Here is a 27,034-nt window from a genome sequence, read left to right on the forward strand (position 1 = left end):
GCACACATAAGACAACAGCCACCACACATCCAGTGCTGTAAATACATTCATTTGAGTGGGAAGGACGCAGTGTTTAAAAAAAAAAAAAGAAGCATCACTCTAGTTTTCTTCAAAAAGCACCTGTGTCTTTACTGTTACAGATATTATCAGCCATCTTTTTGATGAACAATGCATAGAGTTTAATCATAGAGCGTATAACTACTTTCCTCTATCAGTAGAGGTCACTCATGCCATTATATACTAGCATCAGACACACACACACACACCTCATTTGACTGGTCAGGGTGAGAAATATTGTAGCCTTTTAACGTTTTGGCTTTCTCTCTAACTTTTCTCTGCCTTTTTTTTTAACTTGACCCAACCTACTTCCCAGCTCCTCTTGTCTCTTCCTCTGGCCCCTGCACCTGCTCAGAGAATGGACCGCAAGTGCCAACAGATAATCGCTGAAATATGCCAAGACCAGCCCTAAGCACAACAGGACCAACTGTCCGACTGACCCACTAACGACCACAACAAACGGCTGCGAGGCCTCAAAACATTCCAAATATCGGGAGGGGTACATATATTGAATACAAAGCACTATTTAGTTATGATAGTTTTAATTCAAATATTTATTTACTGCTTTCCAAATTATATTAATATTTAAATAATTCTATATATTTAATCATATATTATATATGACGGACATATGTAAAGGTATAATACAGGATTATTCGATGGACGTGTGGTACTTGAAAGATTGTCTTTGTCTGTCTTTATGTCTGTCTACCCTGTAACAGAGCACACTGCCTGACACCCTCAATGCCTTCTGTCTCGTTGACCCTCGTACAGTATGTCTGTCTCCTGTATAGCTAATGTATGAGACATTCATTTGATGAAAACAAGCCTTCAAGCAGTGATTCATCACAAAATATATATATATATATATATATATATATATATATATATGAATTATACGTGTATATATATATATATATATATATATATATATATACACGTTTGTGTGTGTGTGAGAATGAGTGTGTGAATGTATGATCTGAGCACCTGCAGAGCTCGTATTGTGCGTTTGTAAAATGTTGACCTCATGTAGCCGCCTGTGTTGCCTGTTACCTGCAAAAGTAATCACAGAAAGCTGCCACAAGCAAAGAGCATCACATAAAAAAGGGGGTGGGGGGGTTGTTCATGTTCTGATTAGACTTTGGAGATTTTTCTAAGTGTCTTTTACTTCGGGGGAGGTTGCGTCTTATACCTTATGATGGTTATTTCCATCTATTTTTGTGTTACTACTAACATTCCAGACAGCCCTTTAGTTGGTATACAAGTTTGTCAGATAAAAAAAAGACTTATCTTAAAACTTAACCACCTCCTTTTCTTACAAAAAAAAACCTTGCGAAATTAAAACGTGCTTGTAAAGAGATGATTAAAAATCCCTGAGACATTATTTCACAAAAACAACATTGCTCTACATTGGTTACAAAACTGCACACCCTGCACCCCAGGGGGAGCACAAATCACTAATGATCCACCCATGATCCCTAACGATACAGCTGAGGGGCTGTAACCCTGATCGAGAAGTCAGACCTCTTCTAAAAAAGGGCTGCAGAGCCAGACCACACCAGGTCTGGCGCTGACATTTAAAAGAGGGCCTACAGTTCAGTCCGTTACTCTAAATCAGTGTAGAGTGAAGAGTTAAGCACAGGGTCTTTGCTGCACCCATAATAACATGTTTATACTCTGATCTTTTTGTTTGTCTTTTTATGGAAATACGCATCAAAGCTTTGAATAATTTAACAGTTCAGTTCAGTACAGTTTAATTAAATTATTGATTATAATTCAATTGATTCTGTCAATTTAAAAAGCAACTAAATGTTAATAGTTATAGTTAATAGTAAAGAATTTACTATTAACAGTCTAGCATGTTTCATAACTTCTATTTTCACGGAATGCTCCTTTTTAAAAAAAAAAAGAAAAGAAAAGATGAATTGGTTTCTTCATCCAAAAGGGTTTTGTATGTTTGTCAGGCCAAGGAAATAATGTTGATGATTGGTGTCCTTAGGATGACAGGGTGTGTATTTTAGTTTTTTTTAAATTTTATTTCATCCAACTGATGAGGGTCTCTCCCCCTGCAAAGCACTTGATAGTATCTGGATACTTCAACAGGCCCATTCAACAAGGTGTAAGAACTGAACTCTATGCATCTAATCTATAAAAATCTATGTAGATGAGTCATTTTTGAAACAGTCTTATAATGTTTACATTGTGGATTCTTCTTATATCAGCACAAGTGTTTGTCTGATATGTTGTAAATGCTGTCTCTATCGTAATGGGCCAAATATCAACAGCTTTAGTAGAGACTGAAATTGTTTTTGGAACAGACAGATCCGATGGTCGTTGTGGGCATTGTAAATAGCTCGGATGTAACAAACACGTCAGACTATGTGAAGTGAAGTTTGCTGCTCTTTTTGTAGACTTGAATTTTTGCTCTGGGTGATGGGGCAGTTGCCCAACTGGATATGTAGCTATTATTGAGAGATGTATAAAGGCTGCATACACACTGGAGGTGTACAACTGATTTGAACAAACAGTGTGCACAAAAACTGATCAAATGAGCTGAATTAGAAGCCACTGGCATTCCCTAAATCTAAATATGTTGTGTCACTCTCCGGTGTGTACAGCGTCTTTCCTTCAAAGATAACATCTACACAGTCTTTTAATAACTTTAAATCACAGGAACACAACTACCACATAGCTGGAAATACCACGAAAAAAAAACAACTTTATTTATTGCTGTTGACAATGATATTTAGGTCAAGGAAATTTTTTCCTCCTTCAGATACTCAGTTTGCGTGTTGCGGTACCGGAGCTGGCGTGTGCAACTGGAACGCGCACACCGGTTAAGGACGAGGACCGGATGCAGAAGCACAACGAAAAGCACAGTGACACAAGTGGACAGACATGCATGTACTGCTCTGTCCAGCTGACCAGGCCACAAGGACATCTGCACAGTGACACCGGTCCTGTACTTCCAGAAATGGTGCATGATAGGAACAATAAAACAAATGAAAAAAAAACAAAAAAAACGTTACTGTGCCAGCACGCATAATTATTTGATGTTACTTGCCAATCGTTGTCTCCTTTATTTTGATATTTCATTCTTGTTTTCTATTTTTCAAATGTTTGTGAATATATAAATATGTATTACTGATGATGTGTAGTGGTACAAAGTACTCGCATGGGAATTTTTTTATACACGAGATGTTTCTAATTTTTGGGTTTTTTTTATTCTGGTTGTTCTTATTGGGGGTTGAGGTTACATGGACTGCAGTCTCATTGTGTTCCTGCTTCCAATAAAATATGAAGAGAAAAAAAAAAAGCTTTTCATTGCTTGTTTGCTACACTAACATCTGTGTAATCTTTTTGTGAGAAATTTCAAACTCATCAGAGAGCTACCTGAGATGTAAATCTTTGACCAAGCTTCTGACCTTTCAGAAATCACTCATCTCTCTGTAGTATTCAGCCTAATCCACTGACAATGAAAAGGTTAGTTACACATAGTCCCCTTTGAAATAGCCAGAATTATTACATCTCCTGCAAGTCATGTGAATTCCAAAGGACTTTTTAGGCTCTGCGTAGAAAGGAGATCTTGAGGGAGTCTGGGATGACTAACTGCTCAGCGCGGAGGACGGGCGGAGGCAGGTATGGGAATGTGACGGGAAACACTCTCCTCACATCCATCAGGAGCTGTGGAGGTTGGCCATCAGAGCGGCCTTTGAGAAGCCCCTAGAGGAGTACAGATAAGAGATATGAGTCACACATTTCCATATACTGTATATAAATATATCAGATCTCTCAGCTGTATGCAGCACCTGGACAATACGGATAAAATTCAGGGTGACTCTTTCATCGAGGTCACTGTGGGGAGTGTAGAGGGTCAAAATCTTCACAATCTGTTGAACAAAAAAACAAAATAAAGACCAGCAGAAAGTTAAGTCTTGTACAAATTTGTTTAGTTTTTTCTTCTTCTTTAAGACAGACGGGGAAAGAGAGACCCACCTGCTGACTGGACAGGGCAGTGCAGGTCTGACAGAGAGACTGTGCATCCCCCTCTGTCTTTTTCGCTGCCTGCAGCAGCTGAACTGCCTGAATGAGGGGCTCCAGTGTGGCCACAGCACCCCCTGCCTGCAGACCCCGGCTACGCAGCCACTCCTCCAGCAAACTCAGATTATAGCTTTAATAATAAGAAAAAGACAGACTGATATTAGAAATAATTCGATGTGCAGGTGGACATAATAACATAAACACACATGCGTTAGCCATGTAATAAAAAATATGACTTTATAATATACAATTCATGTCACGACTGTTTCAGGAGGGCTTGTTTATGGTATCATGATGATAAATTGTGAGGCTGTAGTTTGTGGTGGTGTTATTTGAATTAAATATGTTAAGTTGTGATCTTTCTATTAAATTTACTGATCTTAAACTCATCTACCAATAACCATGCTCCTACATTAGTCAGAGAACTGATGGTACCTCTCAGGATTTCTGGCTCGGTGTCCTACTGGGATTTATAAGTTGCCCTTTCATAAATCCTCACTTGGACAGATGGCTTTTTCAGTTTGGGGGATCAACAAGTGGAGCTCAAAGTGGATCATGACTGGGATCATTTTAACTGAGCCAGTTTTCAAAGAGGGATCAGTCATGAGTGATCCTGTACCTGTTGTTTTATGATACTTTTATTGTATGATGGTTTGTGAAATGTTTTGTGCTGCTTAGTGCACATTTCCTTGTTGAGTTTTGTGCTTTAATGTATGTGTGTGTACTGTTGAGTGTTTTGTGTAGTTCAATTTATATCTTATTGTTGAGTTTTATGTATTTTGAAGGCACCATTAACTAGTTTAGGGTACAAATGGTGAGGCATTAGTTCATACTATATACTTATCCTTATATTTTAATGTAATATAAATGTGACACTGACTGGATCCATTCAGGCTAAAACACTCTGAAATAACTTAGTGCAAAGCAACAGTGTGGAGATTAAGGTGGTTTAAAGGGTCTATCTGAGCTAAATTCCTGTTGCATGCAAAGGTTAGTGTTTTTGGCAACACAAGACAAATTAAGGTTGTGCAATGTAGATAAAATCTTCCATAACTGCATATATAACTTTATAAGAAAATGTTGCATGTGTTTCTACATGTATCTGTGCATGTTTCTACCGTATTTGCATGCCCCGGCTACAGCAGCACACGTCTTTCCTCAGCAGCAGGCTGTTGAGAGCTGAGGCAGAGATGAGGTAGAAGAGCTGGTGGAAGGTCTGCTCCATCAGCGTCTGAGGCAGAGCCTGATGGGACAGGGCGGTGTGAAGGGCTCCCAGTTCCCTCATCACTGACGCCATGGTGGGAACGTCACCTCCTACGGCCCTGGGGTCCGAGCCTGCTCGCTTCCTGGAGCCTACCAGCTTTGCTGCAGCGCCAGACAAACCTGGGAGGGTCTCACTCTCCAACACGGCAGGGACTGACGGAGAAGAGGAGGAGAAAGAGAGATGAGAGGAGCACTCAAAGGGAGACCGTCAGTATCTTCTTGCTTAAAGTGGTACCTATGATGTTTTGTAGACGTGTCTCGGTGATGGAGAGGAGCTGCTGATAGGCTTGGATACAGAGGTCACTCAGGGCACGGATCAAGTCACTTAGGTCAGTCGTCAGTGGCACCAGGTCTTCTGAATCAAGGGTCTGAAAAGTCATTAAACCAGCCATACATTAACATCGTGAGTCAGAGTTTTCTAGACTGTTCACAGGATGGTCTTTTATCTCTGCCTTGTACAGGAACCCAGACAATAAGATGTAAATGATATATTTAAGTTCATCCTACCTGTTTTGGGGAGTGCTGGGTCAACAGGTCATGCAGCAGACATGCGTTCTTCAGCCACAGTGTTGTCATACCTATATCATTATTATGTTTCTGCAGAGCCAAGAAAGAAGAAAAAAGGTCAAGCTATCACTTGGAGATTAAAAATGGTGAATGAAAAATGAAGAAATATCACTGTTATTTTGTGTGTGAGAAAGAGGGGATGGGTTTTCTTCTGGTTTACTTTCTCCTGAGGGGACAATCACAAGAAAGTGTTTGTGTATGCCCTCTGCAAGTGACGATCTACATGACAGGATGTAAACTGCCCTCAAACATATGGCAGGTTAAAATTTCGGGTTACCTTCAGAGCTGCCTTCATGGCAGTGACAGCAGTGCTACAGAGTGAGCGTGCGCGCGTTTGATCCCCGCTGCAGTCGGCCTGGCGAACACACAGGAAGAGCACGTTGGCCGGCAGACCAGGAGGTAGTGACAGGGCGCTGTCGACCCGGATGTCTGAATCACAGACAGAGAGCAGCGATAGCAGAATGTAATGAGGTCAGGTCATATTTGTCAGCAATCAAGAATTTGGTTACAGTCAAAGTTTGTTCATGTGAGTCACGTCACTGTTGGGTGCAATGCTACAAAATCTGTGGTCTGACAACACACAACTTTCCCAGGAAAATTCCTTGACATTCTGGGATTTCCAAGGACCAGTGAGAACCCCAGAGGGGAGAAAAAGATGAAGATGAATAATGAGTGCAGGGATCCGTCTCACCTGTGATGAGGTTCTTGATGAGTTTGGTTTCATCTCTTTTTCTACATTCAAGCAAACCAGTGACTGTTGCAGGCTTCTCTCGGGATGGACAAGAGCCTTGTTGTGTGGTCAAAGCTGATGGGAGAACTGCAATTTCATGTTTCATTAATACCACATTTTTAGGAATAAAGAAAAATGGACGCTCATAGAATTTAAGCTTCAGGTGAAAACACAGAAATCACCGAAATACACAGCAGTGGAGAAAGGTTTGTTTCTGTGCCTTCATGGTTGATCTAATTAGACCTCACCTTGCGTCAGGAGTCGTCGGAGTGTGACAGTGTTTCTAAGTTCCTTCAGCTCTTTCCTCAGCCGCACACACTCTTGCTCTCTGGCCTCCAGTAGTTCCTGCAGCTCCTTTACACACAAACATTTTGGTTTTGACGCTTACAGCTAGTTATCAAGGCGACTTATAATAAGCGCATCCATAAAAAAATCCTCAACTTTTAAGTAGATTATGTCATAAGCAGTCATTTCTACTTTGCTGACTGGAGATTAATCAAGCAAGAAAGTGCTGGAAGATGAGGGGGAAAAAAGTAGGAAGACGGGAGCATAACAAGGTCAGGAAAAAGTGTGAGAACTGGTGGAACAAAGACCATTACGTTACTTCTTTTAATTCATACTTAGTATTTGACACAGTATCTCTCATGCAACACAGACGACTGCTTTAAAAAGTTGATACCTGTCGTTGCGTAGCAGAAGAAGAAGAACTGGAGATTGCTTGACCGAGCTGGCACCTCAGCGCCTCCACCTCCTCCTCCTGCTGACTGCGCTGACTACGCAACTGGCTCTCCATAAACCTGGAAAAGACACAAACCAGAATAAATCCACAAGCTGTAAATAATAAGACAAGAATGTGTTGAGAGGCAAGCTGATAGTGACAAATGAGTAAGTGGCGACAGACTGACTTGTTGGCTACTCGCACAGCATCGTAGGCATGTGCCAGATCCTCCCCTCTCATTTTCACTGCCGGGTCTTTGGCCACATCCATCCTCTCCATCAGCTGGTCCTGTCAGTACAAACATTAACAACATGAGGAAAACAATGTGGATGCTTGATGTATGTAAGATAACGTGTATGAAACTTTTGGGTAATGTCCCAAAATGTGGAATATTTTACCATTGGTGTTTCGGAACCCCACAGTGAGAATGTTCTCTCGGTGCAGGGAGATGTCACGCTGACCCTGCGGACCTCCTCCGGAGATGGGGAAGTAGATGGGAAGGGTGGGGTGAATGACTGGGGTGACAGTGGAGTCGAGGAGGGAGAGAGAGTGTCCAAAGTCAGACTCTGGGTGGAGTCTGTCCTTCTGTGGCCCTTGGTGCGCTGTTGCAAAGAGAAAAAAAAAGTTTTATACCCAAATACCATTTTCTGAGAAGTAAGTTTTCAAAGTGTGTGTGTGTGTGTGTGTGTGGGTGTAGTTATGAACCTCGGTGAGCAGACTCATCTCTCTGAGGTTGTCGTATCTCTGCTCCAGTCTGGTGAACTCCCTCAGGAGACCCTGATACTTTCTTCTCTCCTCATCCAGCTCTGCCCTCAGCGCTGCACTCGCCTGAGTCACAGCCTGACGCACACACTCTGCACACACACAGAGGAGGAGAAAGAGGGTGATTGAGACACAAAGTGAGAGAAAGAAGCAAATAAAAAAAGAGATAAAGAGGGAGGGGGGGGTGACCTCTGAAATAATGCAGACTATGATGCAAGCAAAGTGAGAACTTGCCTTCTTGTGCTTTTTCTTGTTCAAGCAAGCGAGAGGAGAGATCCTCTTTCTCTTTGCTAAAAATGTCTTTTTCTCTCTGCAGGGCTTCCACCTCCTTAGAGAGTGAGAGAAAATCAACAATTAAAACTCTGCTAAGCGTGCAACAAAAAGTTAAGGAAAGGAAATAAAGTTATTCTTGGGCTGATAGGCCTACTTGTGTAAGTTGAAGGATTTCCTGTGAAGCCTTCTCCTCAGCTCTCCTCCTCTCCTCCACCTTCTCACTGATAATGGGGCAGGGAGGAGGCATCTCAAGTTTCTGGCTCCCTAGTTTCTGTATTGTCGCCCTCAGAGCTTCCAGTTCTGCAGCAGCGGACTCTCGCTCTGCATGTAAGGTCTCTCTCAAAGCAGCACTCTCCCTGACCTGGACAGACAGACAGATGTTGTCAGTATAACATGAAATGACCTGTTGGTGAACACATTTTGAGGTTGGATCAAATCTTTACACAACCCTTCACCCACCTCCTGGTCTGCTCTCAACTGCAACTGCATCAGTTTGACCTCCATGCCCTTGTTGAGCTCTCTGAACCTCTCCACTGAGCGTGCTTCTGTCTTTAGTTTCAGCAGCTCCCTCCTGGCAGCCCTGCGGCGCACACAACACTGCATGAACACCACCGCCGCATGCACTCGCATGTACGCCCGCCTCGCCAACCACCCACGCACAGTCGCCTGAAGAAACACAGCAGCCCGCTCCGCCACCAGCTGAGGAAAGAGAATAAGGTTAAGAACTGCAATTTCAAGGAGAAAGTGGATAAAAAGCCCACTCTAAATAAACAGGTAGAGGTTGTTTGACTCAAGCAGGTAATGAAGGCTGTTAATCTGACCAGTCTGTATCTGCGGCGGGTCAGTGTGCCCCTGGTGAAGGCCTGGATGGTGATGGTGGCCTGTTGGATCATGAGGAATAACTGTCTGACTGCTACCATGCGGTAGGTCTTCTGGATTACTAAAGCAGCCTTGGTGTAACGCAGTGTCAGGGCCAGACTGTAAAAAAGTGTAAAAAAACAAAAAAGAAGAAGAAGAAGAAAACAAAGAGGAAAGATTATATATAAGAGTGAAATATTTAATGGAAGATTGCTGAAGAAAGGTAAAAAATCATAATACATGAAAAGTATTTAGTAAGAGTTATTTCAGAAAATTTAGCATTGGAGATTCATAAAATGTATATAAAACACAGACAAATGACAGACCTGGCACTGTTTTCATAGAGTAAAAAAAATAGGAAGAATTACAATGTAAATCCTACAAATAGATGGTAGCCAACAAGCCTGGGACACATGAATTAATCATTTATGTCTTTAAAGAAAATAAAACATAAAAAAATGTATCAGCAGTCTCTCTACAACCTGGGACTTTTACAGAAATAAAATAGCTCAGAGGGCCTACTTAAATATTATAAAATGATTTGTGTACCAGATAAAAATACATTCCTCTCTTTCACACACACAGACACACACACACACACACATCTCTCACCGTCTGGCCAGAGTTCCTCTGCAGTATCTTTGTATAGTAACCGTTGCCCAGCAGATCCTGGAGTATCTGATCCGTGCCAGCCATCCTCTGACCCCGCTCTGGATGATCACAGCAGCCACTCGCAGCCTCTCAGCTCTGAGCCTCTCCAGCAGAGCCACCTGACCAGCCCGGAAAAATACTTTGGTCTTTCCAAAGCAGTACTGGTCCGGGTCTGAAATGAGCTGAGGGAGCGTCTTCCGGCACGAGGCAATGGCCTGCTCCTGGCTCTGAGGCCCTGGGAGCAGAACACGGTACCGACTGAAGAACTCCTCATACGTCCATCTGGAAACACAGATTTAGTTCAGAAATCTCTCAGAAACAGTTTGATATGTCTTGAACATAGTTTGTGTCTTTATTTTGTCTTTTCCCCCCCTGTTGATCTATACCATGTTATACTTTCATTTAAGTTCATGTAATTTTCCTGCTGCAGAAAAAGTTCATAAACTAGGAATGAAAATAAAAACAAATAGACACAACACTGTTGTGTTATTGATCAGGCACTGTCTCAACTCTTACATGTTGGTGTGTTTGATAAAATTTGGACATCTGAGACTTCAATGTTGCTTTGTTGCATGGTTGGACAAAAAAACAATGTCCGCGTTTGCTCATTGAGTGTTCTACAGGATTGATGCATTTAGCAGCTGTATATTGCATTTTGCAGACCTTTGACCAAAATGTGAATAAATAAATAAAAGCAATTAAAGTATCATAGTTATGGATTATCTGTATAGGAATAATATTTTCTTACTCAATATCATCATGAACTAAAACAAAACTTGCCTAAAAGGTAGGACATAAATCTAAGACTGTATGTTATATAAATTACACACAAGCTGTATTAATTGTGTAATTGGTGTGGTTTGATAATTTAAGATCAAGGTACTTTTGGAAAAAACAACACTGCTCGATGTTTCTCTATCGTCCATGATTTAGAAAAGAGGAATAACACTGAATAACATTGGCTTGTTTGTATGACTTTCTGAAAAGACTAAGCTATCAAACTGCCTGAGAGCTCGGCAGAAAATAACATTAATGTCTACAAAGTACCTGGATGGATAACCTGCAGCACTGATCCGAATAGTCTCCAACACTCCGCAGGCTCTCAGCTGCTGGACTGTCCTCTTTGGGTCAAACCTTGCAAGAAAAGACTGTTAAGTTGCTATGTGCACTCATTTAACACAAAATCAATCCGTGCCTGAGCATTTAATTTTGTGAGGGTGAATCAAATGAAGTCTTACATAAATGGTTCTTTGAGGTCGTTGGGTTTGATGCAACGCACGTAGTGAGGAGTGGTGCTGTTGAGTGTGTCCATCAGCATCTGTAAGGACTGACGGAACTGACGGCCACAAATACAGTACACCAAAGCAAAACAAAACATAATGTTAAAGACACAAAGATCAGGGATGGGCCATAAAATGAAATGAACCATCAGTGAATGAGAGATGAAAGTTCACCTGAAAGCCGACAGTCAGTTTATGTTCTCTATGGCCTCTTTTCCCTGATCGGACACTTCTAATGGCCACCGAGACGTTTTCCTGCTGCTGGAACAACTCAGCCACCAGCTCGGACTGACAAACACACAAACACACACACAGTCACAAATCAATGATCCCCTCTCCACACAGAAATTAAATTAATTGATGAGATTTGATAGGTGGCTCATATCTACCTGACTTGCTTTCAGAATGTTAATGAGTTCCTCAAAAACCGTGTCTCGATTCTTGTCTAAGAAGCTGCCACATTCATACTGCACCTGATGTAAATGATTCAAATAAAATGCGTCAATACAAACAAAGTCATAGAGCAGAGAATAACAAATTGCTATGAGACAGTTATAAACCTGAACATATTCAGGCATCTCACTGGAGAACTAAATTACAGATGCTGATCAGTGGTTCAGGAGATCAAAAGCGTGTCGACCACCATCACTCACTGTGTCAGCGAAGTGCAGAACGATGAAGGCGCTGTTGGACATGCGAGGTTTGCTGAAGTGAGGGTGGGGCTTGCTGGTCAGATGCTGGTCATATAGTTTCCTCACCCAGCTCTCGTCTGAACCTTTAGGCATCTGATCATCCACACAAACAAAGATCACAAAGAGTTTGGTTAGTGTCTCTAAAACCCATTTAAGATCATCAGAACAAATATCTGTGCTACTCAAAAGACACAACAGTACACAGCAGCTTCCTATCAAACAGATAGGACCTTGGACAATATGAAGATGAGCACTGTATGTGTGAGTGGACATGTTTTAAACAGCAAGAGGGCAAGAGACGAACAGCATGACTAACCCTGCACTCCTCATCTAACAGATCAAACAGGCCCAGTTGTCCTTCTATGAGATTAATACACTGCTGATTGTCACTGAATTCGATCCTGCTCCAGGCCAGCTCCTCCCGGATGTACTCCTCCTGCTCCAAGTGGAACACGTGCTGCAGAAAAGCACATCACAGTTTAGCAAAACTAATGACATAAAACTTAAAGATTGAGAGAAAAAGAAAACAATTACATTCATTTTAAAAAGGAAGTTCAAGCAGGCAGAACACCTGAAGGTCCTGATGATAAAAACTAAGAAGTGTGCAAAAATATTGACACTGTGGGTGTACCTTGGCTATGAAAGTTTGTTTCCCTCATGATAGAGAGGCAAAGACAGAGCAGCACTGACTCCTGCATTAGTTACTATGAAGAAGACAAACCCATAGTACAAACCTACAGTACAAGTATGGATACACCTTCCCATTCACATGAATGAGAAAGAGGCACTGTCTATTTCTTAAGGGGTCCTAAATCCTAAATCAGACAGATTTATTTTGACTGTATCCCAAAACATTGAAACACTGCAACAAAATGTGTTTTCAACTGCATAGCTGAAAACAAAATGGACATTAACTGAGAAACAAAGCCAGTGACGATTTATTACAGAGGTGATAGAGTTAATTTCTTGAAAACTGTGACAGACACTGAAAATATTAGAGCTATTAGAGGGACAGAAAGACATCTTGGTCCGTCACATGACTTACCCTGTTGAACTGCTGCTGCAATTTTTCATTTGCATAATTTATACAGAACTGCTCAAAACTGTTGCGATCAAAGGTCTCAAATCTGCCCAGACAGAGGGAAGACTTGTTAGTCCAAGTTGAAGACATCAGAGATACACACATGATTTTTTATCCATTACACAAGCTACAACTCATTTACTCACCCGTAGATATCCAGCACACCTATGAAGGATTTGACCTGTTGCTTCTGGGTACGCAGAGCAGAGTTGAGCCTCTGGACGGTCCATGTGAACAGCTGGCCGTAGATGTGTTTAGCCAGTGCATCTCTGGCTTCTAAAGCCTGTTGACCAGTCATAGGTTTGATCAACATCTCTCCCCCTACAGCCAGCCTACGATGGCACAACCAGTGGGCCATCTGAGGGCCCTCCACTCCTAACAGCTTGGAGAAGACAGCCAGAGAGCGGTCGTCTGCCTGAGAAAAGACAAAGGACTTAGGTAAACTAAAACACTGCACTACAAGGGCAAACAGCTGAACATCAGAAATACATTTCTTACATCAATATAACTCCGGTCAGAACCTCTCCCACTGGCTTGGATATTGACATTTCCCAGGTGCAGAACAGCTGCCAGGATCCTGAAGAGCTCCATCTGTTGGTCTGGCTGCACACCTGCAACACAAAAGGAAAAAAATCATCCAATTTGCCATCCAATCAAATCTCTCAATTTATCTCTAAAACTAACCTTTCATATCATTCATATTTTTTTTGTGTGTGTGTGTGTGTGTGTGTGTGTGTGTGTGTGTGTGTGTGTGTGTGTGTGTGTGTGTTGGAGTGTGATTTTCTACCCAGAATGATGAAAGCATTGCGAGTGCGCTCCAGGTCCAAAACATCATCAGTACCAGGTATCTGCATCTCTCCTCCCTGATTGGTGTAGCGGAAATGTTCAGGAGCATCTGAAGAACAAACACAAAACACTCAGACAACACGTAACATAAAAAGTATTGATGATACAGTTCAAAATTCATGATGGACAGCGGATGGATTTAGTGTGGATATTGTAATTTAATAACATGTTGAAGGGTCGCCTGTGATTAGGACTCACCCAGTTTGAGAGATCTCATTTCAGGCAGCTCCCTGGAGGCACACAGTTGGTAAAAGATGTGGTAGTTTCTCTCTGCTGATGCCTTACATATATGAAAATATACAGCATAAATATTCATGGACAGCTGCATGAGCGAGGAAATGCATGATATTTGTGGCAGAAGCTTTAAGCAGCTTTAAACTTTGAAAGATTCTTAAGAGGAGAAAATCCTCAACGTGAAATGTCTCTTTGGCTGATGTGAGGAAGAGTTTACCTGAAAGACGACTCTTGACTTCTCCAGCAGGTATGTCCTCATGTTTGCTGCAATGATGTCCCCATTTCTGCCAAAGCCGATCTCGATGTATTTCCCAAAACGACTGCTGTTGTCATTCCTTGTCGTTTTAGCATTGCCAATAGACTGGAGACAAAAACACATAGCTGTCATTGTTTATGCAGTATCTTAACAAAAACATAACTCTAAGGAAAGTTATTACTCCTCATTAAACATCATTTGGCCATCCGTTACCTCCATGATGGGGTTGGAAGCCAGAACTCTCTCCTCAACGCTGGTCTGCTGTGCTGCTCCTCCAACCACAGCGAAGTATCGCATGGTGAATTTGGCTGAGACTGTTTTCCCTGAGCCAGACTCCCCACTGATAATGATAGACTGGTTGTTCTCCTCCCTGTACACACAGATAGAGTGACTACCAAATCCCCTATCAGAGAAGTTAGGCTGAAGAAAGTATATTATTAGTATATTTAATTTTATATTTTGAACAGTTGACCTCTGACCTGGTCATAGTGCGGTAGGCCTCCTCAGCCACAGAAAAGATGTGAGGTTCCATGTCGGCCATGTCCTGACCACTGTAAGCATCTATCACCTCCTCTCCATATATGGGCAGCTGATCATAGGGATTAATGGCTACTAACACAATACCTGAAGGGATAGGAAAGGAAAGTTACTGCAGACGGTGGATGTTGATGAGACTTAGATTTACAAAGAAAGATCATAGAAATTAAATATCATGCAATAGTGATATTGATTTTCTGTACAGAATATATACAGAAAATATGATTTTTCTTCAAGGATAGGTTCACAGTTTGTCATGTGTGTCTTAAAAACAACAGTTGGCTACCCATATGAATATTAAAACAGGTTTTGCTCACTGTAATCATTCCTCTTCCTGTTCATACTGACCATTAGAAGATACCCTCCAAATGTGCTGACAATGTAAGTGATGAGTAATGAGGGAAAGTTCAAAGGCCTTGTTTTGAGCAAAAATGTATTTAAAAGTTGATGTGAAAATAGCAGGGTTCAGCAGTCTGAGTTAGTAATGAGTTGACGTCTATTTCTTCCCCATTCCTTTTAGTTAAAAAAAAAAATCCCTCTTTGTGTGTGTCTGATCACTCACACTAAAAGTGCTTTATGAGGGGATCTCTTGGTTGTCATTGTGAACAGGAGGAATGATTACAGCAGTAGAAACATGTCAGGGTTCATTTAGGCGCCTGACATTTGTTTTAAGACAGAATTGAAGAATTGTCAACCTAACCCTTAAAACAGGAAGAGCAGAAGTTGTAACTCCAGCATTCTCATTGCAAATTAAACTGCAACTACAAAAAAGTCGTTAGTCAAAGTCAAACCAAACAAACACTACTCATAACTATACTGAATATGAAGTTATTCAGTATAAGTCATAAACACATAACTTAGATAATTCTCTTCCCATAAATCTGCACCATTTAAATGGCAGATGAAGTGCAACTAAATCTACAGCCAGTTTTACACAGCATGAGTCGCCTTCCTAGCTCAACCTTTAAACCTCCTGTAGTACAGATATTATGAGCTATAATCATAAAACAGAAGCAGACAGGAGCTGCCTGTTTCTGGTAGTTTACCAGCACACATTCCAAGGACCTTCTGTCACTTATGTCATCCTTCTTTTTATTAGGCAATCATACGTCTTAGAAAGATTCACTTATATCTCTCTGCGTTGTCTGCTCACCACAGTATGTGTAGATGCTGCTGTAGTCCAGGAATCGAACCCGCAGGTTGTGCAGGACAGCAGGCTCATGGAGGAAGCTGAGAGCAGTAAGGTCATTCTCGCCCTCCAGGATGTCTGGGTTCCCCAGCGGTGGGAGATCAGTGGGAGAAGCCACTGGGTACTGTACCTCCTACCAATGGAGAATTGAGTTACATGTCCTTGTTGGAAGTTTAATTGTTTGGATGGAGTTTGGCGGGATAGCGTTTTATAATCATGGTATCGTGTGTCTCACCTTTTCATCGGAAAGCTGTAGGAGTAGTTGTCTCTCTCCAGGACTGTAGTCCTGGAGGAGCTGGGCTGAAACCCAAACTGCATCTGGGTCAGGAATCCACACACTTGCTCCCTAGTAAAGGAACAGACTGCTTTACAATAGGTGTGTGTCAACTGTAAAATGTGTTGATCAGTTTTAGTGGTGAACACAATTGAGCACACTCAGCACATGTTGGTACCATTTGGATCCCTGGAGAGAAGAGATTTTCATTACATAATGTTTTATTTCCTGTGTGACACTGCTCAGGTTCATGTCACACTTCCTGACCCCACCCAGACAAGATTTTTTTGTCACCCATCAGCATAAAAGGGTCCTAAACAGTGTTAAAAATTAACACTGATCTTCCTACTCTTAATTACCGACATGGATTAACCATTATCTACCAGCAACAAGTCTATTTACTTAATAATGTGCTTGATTTACAAAATGAGTGCACACAAGCACTGTGAGTATATTTGATTAATACAGATGGATACATTATGGATCACCAAGCTTTAAGTACTAAAGTGAATATATTTACTGGAACATAGTGACTCAGAAACACAGAAAAATCAAAACAAGTAAGCTCTCAATGAACAAGTTTGTGACACATTTTTATGAAAATTCACATACCTGACAGTCATACAAACACAAACCGTTTGTAACATTATTAACAATATTGTTTTTATACTCCAAATCCCTAATTTTTTTTTCTACAGCCCCACAAACCTGCAGTGGAGAATTATTGCACATCACTTAAAAAAATCCACAAACTAACTCAAGACAGTCTTACCTTGCTGTAAAGCTCCAGTGTCATCTTAACTACTTTGAGAAGTACACTACAGGGAGGTCTTCATTTAAAACATCAAGACAGGAGACATCTACACATCCCTGTGAAACAACAGCCGGTATGTTCTGCAGAGGAGCCACTTTGTGATCGAGTGACTGTGTTTGCACTTTGTCCAAGCTCACTCTGAGGCATGAGGACTGTCAGGTTAACAGTTAATCTGCAGGACGATGCAGTGATTGGACGGTCGTTTGTGAATGTGCAGAGTTGGATTTATTAATGAAAGGCAGGGTGGCTGTGTTTTTAAGACACATTTAACTACAGGTTTACACATGCATTTACATCCAAGGGAAAAAAAAAAAAAAAAGCGAAAGCATCAGCATTTAGTGATATACCGATTCATTTTAATAAGTAATACAATCAAATTCATTTCAGCAATCAGCCTGCTGATATAGAGAAGGGAATTTCATGATTTCAGCTGGTTACATGATTCATCATCAAACCTTGACGAACGGGGATAAAAAATACAAAGCCATTATTCTTCTGATAGTAAATGACATGACGTTAAAACTAATTCTTGACTGTAATTTGTTTTGTCACCAGTTTTGTGCGAGGAGGAGGCAGCATGTGTGGTAACATTGACACATTTGTTGTCGTTTTAAAGAAACATGGACTGAAGCTATGAAGGAAACAAAGCCTTGGCACACAAACAGCAATGTTTCACAACATCAGTAAGCACCTATACAATGCTGAAGACAGTTAAAAACAGTAATAATTGTACAACAGAAAGAGGTTTCAATTAATTTCCTTTGCCACTGTGCTCAGCCCCATCATGTGTACTTATTACTTTCCTCGTGTTAAGTTGTATAACAGCGGGGCTAATATAATTACTTACATTTAAATACAAAGCAGACTTTAGCTACACAAACCTAAACCCTCCCTCAAAATGACACGTCTCCTCTTTGGTCAATACTGAACATGACTCACAGGGTAACACCGCTGACATGAGACTAGAGACAATATTTCCTTGTAAATTACAACAGTAAAAACGTGACTCTGTCCACTCAAATGGGTGCACATGAGATTCAGACTACACCGACCACATCAGTAACATCAGCCACCTGTACTAACCTGCTGCAGGCTGGTTTAAATTTACTCACCTCGGTATAGTTCAATCTCAACAGTGTATTAATCATGGAGTGCTTCGTAAAAATGTTGAAAATACAAAACATTCATTTCCAATCTGTCCTAAACAAGCAAAATTGCTGATGTAAGGTGTTTGGATTTGACTTGATTGTTGCAAAAAAGAAAAGCTTTTTTAGTAGAAAATACACGTCTCATCAAACACTGAATTTTACCCACTGAAAATTTGTTGATTTTAATATCTGAAAGTTCTTTTGATGTTGTTTCTTGTTTGGAACTCGGCTCAAAATTGCCCCATTTCATAGGCGCTGAAGCAAAGAGTCCCATCCGGCGGGGTTTAGATGAATGGACGTGTTTGAGACTCCGAGTCTGGGGGGTAAGACAGTTTTTTAAGCTGTACTGGTGTAAGTCAGGTTTAGGTTTAAGTTGGACAGGAGATACCAGGGGAAAGTTCTTTAGGGCTGGACTGATGTACGACTCCTAATGTTCATGGTCATGTGTGTGCGCAGGTGTTGAACATACCCATCCGGACTTCAAAAAACCCTACAAGAGAAGAGAATTGGCGATAAGTTGCATCTCATACTGTGTGACTGAACTCAAGTGCAAAATTTGGGATATGTGAGAAATGAACAGTTAAATTCAAGAGTTCGTTATTATTCTGTCTTATATTTTCTCTGCAGGGTGTACTTTCTCTTAATGTCTCCACCCACCTGTGCTATACGCTGTCCATGTCTTCGCTGCCGTTGCCCTCATCCTTCAGAGCATCTCCTTCGTTGGCAGCCTCCTCAACATGGGCCAACATATCAGCCATCAGTGCCTCCTCGAGCCTTTTCCTCACGCTGTAAACCAGCTCCTCCTGTTTCCTACACACAAACACGACAGGAAACTGTTACAGTTGGCAGTTACAGCTGCCTTCAACAGCCACTGAATCAGCAAAGAGCAGATGGTGCCTCTTCACAAAAAGTGGGGTCATTTGTTATGGACTGTGGAAACTCTGAGAAGTCTCTACTCAGATTACAAAGATAAGAAAAAACTTTAACAAGTTCAATACAACTTGATTTCTCCTTGTTTTATGTGCTCTATGTGTAGATAGATAGATAGATAGATAGATAGATAGATAGATAGATAGATAGATAGATAGATAGATAGATAGATAGATAGATAGATCTTTATTCATCCCCGAAGGGAAATTCAACTGTCCAGCAGCTCATCAGCACATTAAAACATAACAAACAACACTTCCATTTAGACAACAATAGCAAGATGAAATAATTTAAAATAAGTTAAGTGCAAAAAAGAGGATGAAGGATTTTTCAATTAAAATTTGAGTTAAAATTAAAATTAAAATTGTAATTGCACACACCACCGTCTAGTCCAGTTGTGGCAGATGTGATATGTAATATGTGATATGTGTGAGTGTGTGTGTGTGTGTGGCTGAGTTCAGGAGGAGTTGAACAGTCTTATTGCAGTGGGGACGAACAATCTCCTGAATCGCTCTGTTCTGCAGCGCAGTTAGAGGAGCCGACTGCTGCAGCTGCTCTTTCTGTCGCTCCAGGAGGCTGTGGAGGGGGTGTCTGTTATTGTCAATTATAGCTTTCAGTTTGTTCAGTGTGCCCCTCTCCACCAAAGATCTTAGCAGCTCCAGTCTCCTGCCCAGCACTGAGCCCGCTTTTTTGACCAGCTTGTTCAAACGCTTGGTGTTTTTGTCTGTGAGGCTGTGCTTTGGCATATATAAAATGGAAGCTAATGAACATAAACAGGTAAAACATGTCAACAGAGAAGACATTATTCACACTGTCTGAGCAGTTATATGCTGTTTTTAAACACACTGAAGTAGATCTGACCAAGATTTGGAGCAGCAACCTAACTGCTGATACATTTTTCTCAAGAGCCAAAAGTGACACGAAAAACATCTCTCTTCTGATTCTTTTGGAAATTAAACATCAGGATCCAATTCAATATGTGACGGTGTTGGCTGATCACCCACCTGATGTCCTCATCAGTGACTATGAAGGCCTTGCACAGTGGCTGTGTGGTGTTGAGCCAGACTCCCGGGTTCTTCTCCACAGCAGCAGACAGCTGGCCAGTAATTGGAGCTGCGCTGGTGTGGAGGGCGCTTGCGATGGCCGACAGGAGAGTCTTGTCCGTGCAGCCTGGACCAACACCTGACGTACCAGCAGGGACAAAAACACAAAAACTGTCACTCAGCTGTATACCACTATGATAATAAAAATGTCACTTCATGATATAAACTGCTCACTCTGCCTGAACAAACTATTGGCGCTTTTCCACTATACAGGTCTAGCACTATTCGGCTCGACTCGACTTGGTACCAGGAACGACATTTTCCATGACTTCATAGTACCTACTCAACGTGGGCGGGGTCGTCATAGCACGGCTGCGCGAAACTGCCGTGACTCAAACACATAAACAATGGAGGACATAGTGTACTTGCTGTTCTGCCTGTGCCTTTTGTCACAAAAAAAGCAGGAGAAGAGAGGCGAATCGCTGTAACGCTGTTGCCGGTATTTAAAAACACCGGGTTTGATTCTTGTATGGGACGGCTCATGACTCTTCCAGTAACTCTCTGACCAATCAGTGGCCGGCAGTCTGTTGACTTGACGTCACATTTTAGTATCGGCTCGGCTCGCTTGGAACCTCACCAGAGCAGGTACTAAAAAAGTACCAGGTACCAGGTACTTTCCCTAGTGGAAAATTTAAAAAAAAACGAGTAGAGTCGAGTCGAAACTGTGTATATTACCTTGGAGGCCTTTTGGCAGTTCCATTGTTTTAACCAGCTCCTCTGCGATGTCGTAAGCATTGAGACCGCTGAGTTTCTTCTCCCAAAATAGCTGTAAATAGATAAAAAGAAGAATATTAGCTGCAGGCAGTTTTGATACAAATAAACTTGAGTAAATTATAGGTGGAGATTGTTAACCTGTCTGGGCTGATCGATGGCTTTCTGCGGATCTGTCTTAACTTTGTTGTTTGGATGGTTGGTAACCTTGGTGACAGGCTGCTTAAAGATGGAGGCTGTCTGTCTGACTGGTAGTGACGTGTTCAGGTCAGGTTTGCCCTGAAAGACAAAATTCACAGAGGGAGGATGAAGCCGACGGATGACAACAGGTCTAAACAAGTCTAAATCAACTCTTACACAACAAAGAAACAACAATATATTCATACAGATGTAGACCCAGCATGAATGACAATTTGAGAAGGAACCAATTTAACCAAATTCAGTTCAATAAGAAAGCTCAAATCTTCCTTAATTAGTGTTTTTTATCAGCACACTGCCACCTGCTGTGCTGTAGCTGTTAAATAAAATAATCAACCATTACACAGTTATTCATTTAACTTTGTTCCACCCAGACTCATCTGAGACTAGAGTTTAGTTATAACTATTCTCCTGCTCTGACAGGTTTAAATAAGCTCTCACTTAAGCACTTTACTGTCTTCTCATCTAATATATATTCGATCCCTAATGACTGCATGATAAGAATTTACGTAATGCTAAACATTTTAAAAGCACAATAAAATCTTGGCACATGCTCTAAGGATACAAATGTTTAGGTGAGGTTATTTAAAGAGGGGTTCAAACTATTAACACCTCATCAAATGCAACCAGCTCACATGCAAAAAATACACAGCATGCAAACTGACTCCAATTATTCCCTTCTCCCTATTTAGAAAGAACAGACACACAAAAGTGCACTATAGTGAGCAGTAAATTGGGATTTCTAACACTCATGGATCATCATTTCGCCGCATCACTGACAGGTTTAGTGTCACTATTTTTCATAGTAGGGTTTTTAGCAGAGTTCACGCAATGGACACGACTTTTTGTTTCATTGCAGAGTCGTTTGCGAAAACTACATTGATTAATTCAATGCTTGGATCTCGGACAAATTAATGAAATGAAAAATGAGATGAAATCAAATGAAATGTGGACAGTAAATATAGCGTATTAAATAATAAATGGAGAGTGATTTCAGACACAGCGAGGTTCAGTCAGTTGTGTTTGAGCAGCCGGCCGTCACAAGCCTGTGTGTCTCACCTTATTCTGATTGTTGTTATCATAACGCAGTCTCTGCCGGTTCTTGTTCAGCTTGCTCATGAGCATCTTCCCCGTGCGGAAATCAAAGGAGCTGAGGTCCATCTGGTTACCAAGGTAACGGGCCAGCTGAGGCTTGCTCCGAAACTTCTTCCCAGATGGACTAACAGGGAGGCAGAGACACAAAAAAACATTATATCATTTCTAATAAAAAAAAGTTTTAAAGTTAAGAACACAAAACATCAAGACAGAAAAGTGACCACAGATGAAAGCAGAGAAACGAAACTGACAGGTCACACTTCAAAACACACTCACAGCACACAGAAACATCACGAACACGGACATGCAACAGGTCAAACACAAGCAGAGCACATTCAAGTGGGCAATGACGCTGAAATCACATTACTTTGTGAGATGGATGCAATCTTTGATGAACATTCGTCTATCTAAAACCAGCAATCTATTAAAAGCTGAACAGTTTAATATAAATGAGGATTATATCAACAACTTTTTCTATATGACATTCAAAAATAACCTCTATGATCACAATGTAAACATGGCAATAGTAACATTTGACCAAATGTTTCAGATAATGGAAAACATTGTAACTCCACTTGTGGGAGCAAAACAATATCGATTAGCCTGAGCGATGACCAACAAAAGGAACAACTGTGGGTGGATACGTGCTAGTAACTCATGCAAATGTATCTTACATCACACACCACAGTGAACAACAGTAGGATTTTACAGTGAGCCTACCACAAACTATACAACCGTCCCGCCTCCCCCCTCTCTTGCCTCTGTTCCTCATCTTGCTCTTCTGCTCTGCTAAATGAAAACAAATCTGGCGTTGTTGATTCACTTCAATGGGGAATTAAAGATTAATTAACTGAGATATGACACTGAAGTTTTTTGTTATTTTTCATTCATCACAGGCCTTGCCAGGCTGCAAGCTGCTACTCCTGGCCTGCACGGCGTGTGACTGGTCGGCCTTGTTGCCCCCTCCCCTTCCCATCCCAAACTTTTTACCCCCCCCCCCCCCCCCCCCCCCGCTTATTCTACTCCTGTCTTGTTTCCGCTTAACTCTTGTGTCTTGTGCACCTGTAAGTTTTTGCAAGCTCACGTTGGTTTAGTACCTAAAGTAATAGACATCGCTTTTTCCAGCTGACAAACCCGACTTTCTGGTCACTTCTTCCATTTTCCAGCCCTTGGGGAGAGCAGTGCAATCCCACCTTTTCTTCTCCATTTCCCACGCGAGTAGCCTATAAATCCACTAAAAGTTACTGCGATTAACCAGATTGGATTTTTTAAGGAGATGTGTCGCTTTTTTGGGCGGCAGGCCTGTCGCTTCTTACGCTTTTGTTTCGAGCATATTACAACAACATGCGTTCTCTGTAATGGGATCTCCCTGCTAACAACACCTCGTCTCTTTGTCGTCGCGCATATCGCTCCGCCGCGGACTTCGGCCGCATCACTACCCGCCTGCCTCACCGGGACATGAGGGCTACATCCGCAAGGAAAACATAGAACAGCGCGGATGCGTGAAGACACCGCGAGGCAGCCGGGACGAGACAGGAAATTAAGAGGATTCTGACTTCAGAATAAATCCACGGATTTCGCACATAGGTGCCACTTCATTGAATGTAGTTAACCTGAGGACAAAATCATGAATGCAGTCAAGCTCCAAAATTACATGCATACTCAATTTCCACACTTTAATTTATATATAGCAAATAATTATTAAATTATATCTATCAGCAGAGGGGATATCCACTTACAGCAGTGCAAGAAAAAAGGTAGTAAAGTTAAACACCTACTTAAAATAATAAATACAAAACAATATCAAGTTTAAAAAATAAAAGCTACAGGTGATATATCACATAGGCTACAATATGTATGTAAACATCATTTGTGAAATGTGCAATTATAAACAGAAGTAATGGATCTTCTAGAGCAACTCAAGACAATTATGACACTTTAGGTGTCATACTGAGATTGGAAAATACTGAATAGATTTACCATATTCTTGTGTGTATTCTTCAATACCCTCTAATATGTTTTATATCACTCAGGTTTCCCTCAAATATGAGTCCAGCAACATTGTAATGTATGTATGGAATCATAAAGATCATAAAAAGTAATTTTGCTCCAACTCCAATAAATCAATTCTACACAAATTCACAATGAAATTACATCGATAAAATATACTTACAACATCATCACTTAAACATCTTTTCAACTGATAAAAGTGTTTAAATTATGTAATTTGTATGATACATTTGAAACTAACTGTAGTTGGATGAATTGAAATTGATAAGAATTGAAACAATTAGTTGTTCGACATCGAGGGTCATGCCCCCCATAGTTGTAGATAGTACCTTGTTCAAACACTGTTGTTGGACTGTTACCAATATGTATGTGTGTACATCTGGAGGAAACATGCAAACAATGACGCTCTTGGCTTTCAGAGCATCTTTTTGTTGACTGTACCTAAGGTGGGAACAGAGTTTGGTAAAATGCTTTGATGCATGATGCTCTCTATACTTGGAGTCTTCTACAAAACGAGTTAGAGTGCAGTCACTGGTTGGTCCGGGCTGGTTTAAAGCTTTTCTGCAGGAACTCTGCACATCATCATCATCTATCTGCCAGTGTAGTCTGGGAGGTTTCTGATGCCTCACACTGCTGCGGTTCCACAGACTAATTCTAGTAAGAAGGTCATATTGTTATTTTCTCTTCTGATTTGATTATTTCATAAGGACTGACGAGGGGTCTGTCTCTATAAAGTGTTTTTATGTTGCTGCCTGTCTTTGCCAGGACACTCTTGCAGAAGAAATGTTTAACCTCAACGATGTTTTCCTGGTTAAATAAAAATATAAATATACAGTTTAGCGTTAGTATTTGTTTTGAAATATATTACCGGAAGTGTTGTTCTCTTTTCTGTATGGGTTGTTTTTTTCTTTCCACCTGCATTCTACGAAGACCCGCCCTACTCTGCCTCTGATTGGCTCTGGTCCTAATATTCTCACCCTAACCCATCCAATCTTATGCTTCATGTCTAATCCTAACCAATCAAACCAACGAAGGCGATGAGTACTAGCCAATCAGAGGCCGAGTAGGGCGGGTCTTCGCGGAATGCGGGTGGGAAGACAAACAGGGCATTCTGTATACATTGGCGCTGACGACTAGCAGCACAGCAACCTATGGGAAACATAAATTAGGCTACGGCTACAAATAGACCGTAAATACTATTCAGGAAGGTGCGATGACAGCAGTCATGGAGGCCACTGAATTACTAACCCAACCAAATGCAGTAAAACAGCGTCCTTCACTCGCAGCTCTTTCAGTAAAACCACATTTTTGAAAGTTTGCTGTCAACTGCATGAAACTGGAGAGCCATTTCACCACGACAATGCCCACCGTTGTCATTCAGAGCACGGGAGCCGGCTTTTATGAATGAACAAAGTAGATCTTATCGATCAAACACAGACACCATTTTATAAGCATGTCATGCATTCAAAAGGCTTTGTTTATGAAACCATAATGCAGGGGGGGGAAACCAAACTGCTCTGCAAAGGTTCAAATCTATATCGAAATAATAGCGCACTGTCGACGCAGTTACACCGACTCCATGCATGCATAATGTTCAACACTGGCTGTAAATTTCGAGATAACTCCTCCATACTGCTGTGATGCTGAAAAACACGGACATCCTCGCTAAAGACCCCAGCAGTGCTACTTGCAAATGCGAGACCACCGAGTGCATTTGCCTAATCGATGATAAACATACTTTTACAAATAGATTATGAAAACGACATATCGCGCATCAAACGGCACAATAACAATTCAAACCGTCGCTGATCGTTGCATTAACCTTCAACATGATGTACTTACTCGTTTTTATCCATCTTGAAGACACTATCTCGTTTCCTCCCTCTCTCTCTCTCGCTATGTTAAATCCCTTCTCCCCTCTCCTCTTTCAGTCCCCTCCCCCTTCCACTGGAGAAATGAAAGACATTATCCACGCAAATTTCGCTGTCTGGCTGATAAAATGACTATAATGTCTGGCTGAAACTGACGTATTATGAGTGTTCAATAGGTCCACGATGCACCTGAGAACATATGTTACTAATCGTGCATTATCAATATTATTAGAGTTTACATATGCAGACTTCACTAAAAACTGCGTTTACAGTACAAATAATAGCTTCAGTGCTACAAAGATCCACTTCTAAAATTGTCCAATGCAAAAAGGAAATTAAAGATTCCCTCCAGACACGTTTTAAGATGGATATATATAAAATCTACTTTCAATAATTATTTGTCTGATCTCTCTCTATTATCTTATTAAAACCCTTAAAATAGCATCTCCTCCCACATTATAAATCTACAAGCATATAAAATTATTTCATTTCAAAAGTTTAACTTCTGGACACAAAATGTGTCCTACTTCACTGTTAAAGTCCATTCTCCTTGTTTGTGCACCTGAGGCTTCAAGTTTCCACATCACACTTGTGCAAGGTGAATATTGGACCAGAACTGGCTCCAAACTATTTGTAATCACCACCAATTGGATTTTTGATGAGCTCAGAGAAACTTTCCACTTTCAGCAGATGAATGTGAAAACAGCCCCTAGTGTCAAACACTGAACATGCATTGTTCTGCACAGTGAAACTCACACATCCGACTGCAGGAACAAGAAGAACAACATATTTTTGAGTGTAGGGGAACTTTAATCAGTTCCTGAAAGATTTATTGCGAGCATAAA

At 41.2% G+C, this 27,034-nt stretch overlaps 2 protein-coding genes across 3 annotated transcripts; both read right to left on the bottom strand.

The window, feature by feature from the left end:
* Positions 1-3,069: 3,069 nt before the first annotated feature.
* On the bottom strand, positions 3,070-17,105 carry si:dkey-110c1.10 (unconventional myosin-Vb). Its single transcript, XM_062423555.1, has 35 exons — positions 17,082-17,105; positions 16,271-16,381; positions 16,000-16,168; positions 14,789-14,933; positions 14,523-14,679; positions 14,271-14,414; positions 14,018-14,099; positions 13,761-13,868; positions 13,472-13,584; positions 13,120-13,388; positions 12,938-13,019; positions 12,209-12,349; positions 11,854-11,985; positions 11,590-11,673; positions 11,375-11,488; positions 11,159-11,256; positions 10,968-11,054; positions 9,882-10,202; positions 9,233-9,389; positions 8,871-9,110; positions 8,566-8,772; positions 8,373-8,466; positions 8,082-8,230; positions 7,775-7,978; positions 7,564-7,664; positions 7,338-7,455; positions 6,907-7,012; positions 6,620-6,745; positions 6,206-6,357; positions 5,869-5,958; positions 5,597-5,729; positions 5,217-5,514; positions 4,054-4,228; positions 3,867-3,947; positions 3,070-3,780 (listed from the first exon to the last, which is right to left on the bottom strand). Exons 1-35 carry the CDS (start codon positions 17,103-17,105, stop codon positions 3,619-3,621), a joined length of 4,974 nt encoding a protein of 1,657 aa, XP_062279539.1. The 3' UTR covers positions 3,070-3,618.
* On the bottom strand, positions 16,907-26,186 carry mbd3b (methyl-CpG binding domain protein 3b). 2 transcript variants are annotated; one of them, XM_062423607.1, is made up of 7 exons: positions 26,161-26,186; positions 22,273-22,432; positions 21,157-21,294; positions 20,980-21,070; positions 20,206-20,383; positions 18,929-19,081; positions 16,907-18,761 (listed from the first exon to the last, which is right to left on the bottom strand). In XM_062423607.1, exons 1-6 carry the CDS (start codon positions 26,172-26,174, stop codon positions 18,934-18,936), a joined length of 729 nt encoding a protein of 242 aa, XP_062279591.1. In that variant the 5' UTR covers positions 26,175-26,186; the 3' UTR covers positions 16,907-18,761; positions 18,929-18,933. The 2 variants fall into 2 exon arrangements, with proteins under 2 accessions (XP_062279591.1, XP_062279590.1); XM_062423606.1 differs by lacking the exon at positions 26,161-26,186 and adding an exon at positions 23,406-23,684.
* Positions 26,187-27,034: the final 848 nt, after the last annotated feature.

This window comes from Scomber scombrus, chromosome 8 (genome assembly GCF_963691925.1).
Source record: "Scomber scombrus chromosome 8, fScoSco1.1, whole genome shotgun sequence".
Taxonomy (NCBI): Eukaryota; Metazoa; Chordata; class Actinopteri; order Scombriformes; family Scombridae; genus Scomber; species Scomber scombrus.

Excerpts from the sequence above, each read along its gene's own strand:
- si:dkey-110c1.10 (XM_062423555.1), bottom strand. The coding sequence starts at position 17,105 with ATGACACTGGAGCTTTACAGCAAG. Across the intron at positions 13,585-13,760 it reads CAATGCTTTCATCATTCTGG|GTGTGCAGCCAGACCAACAG; the intron begins GTAGAAAATCAC and ends TTTGTGTTGCAG. Across the intron at positions 11,489-11,589 it reads ACATTCTGAAAGCAAGTCAG|TCCGAGCTGGTGGCTGAGTT; the intron begins GTAGATATGAGC and ends TGTGTTTGTCAG.
- mbd3b (XM_062423606.1), bottom strand. The coding sequence starts at position 23,515 with ATGGAGAAGAAAAGGTGGGATTGCACTGCTCTCCCCAAGGGCTGGAAA. Across the intron at positions 22,433-23,405 it reads AGCGATGTCTATTACTTTAG|TCCATCTGGGAAGAAGTTTC; the intron begins GTACTAAACCAA and ends CCTCCCTGTTAG. Across the intron at positions 19,082-20,205 it reads GTCACTGATGAGGACATCAG|GAAACAGGAGGAGCTGGTTT; the intron begins GTGGGTGATCAG and ends GTTTGTGTGTAG.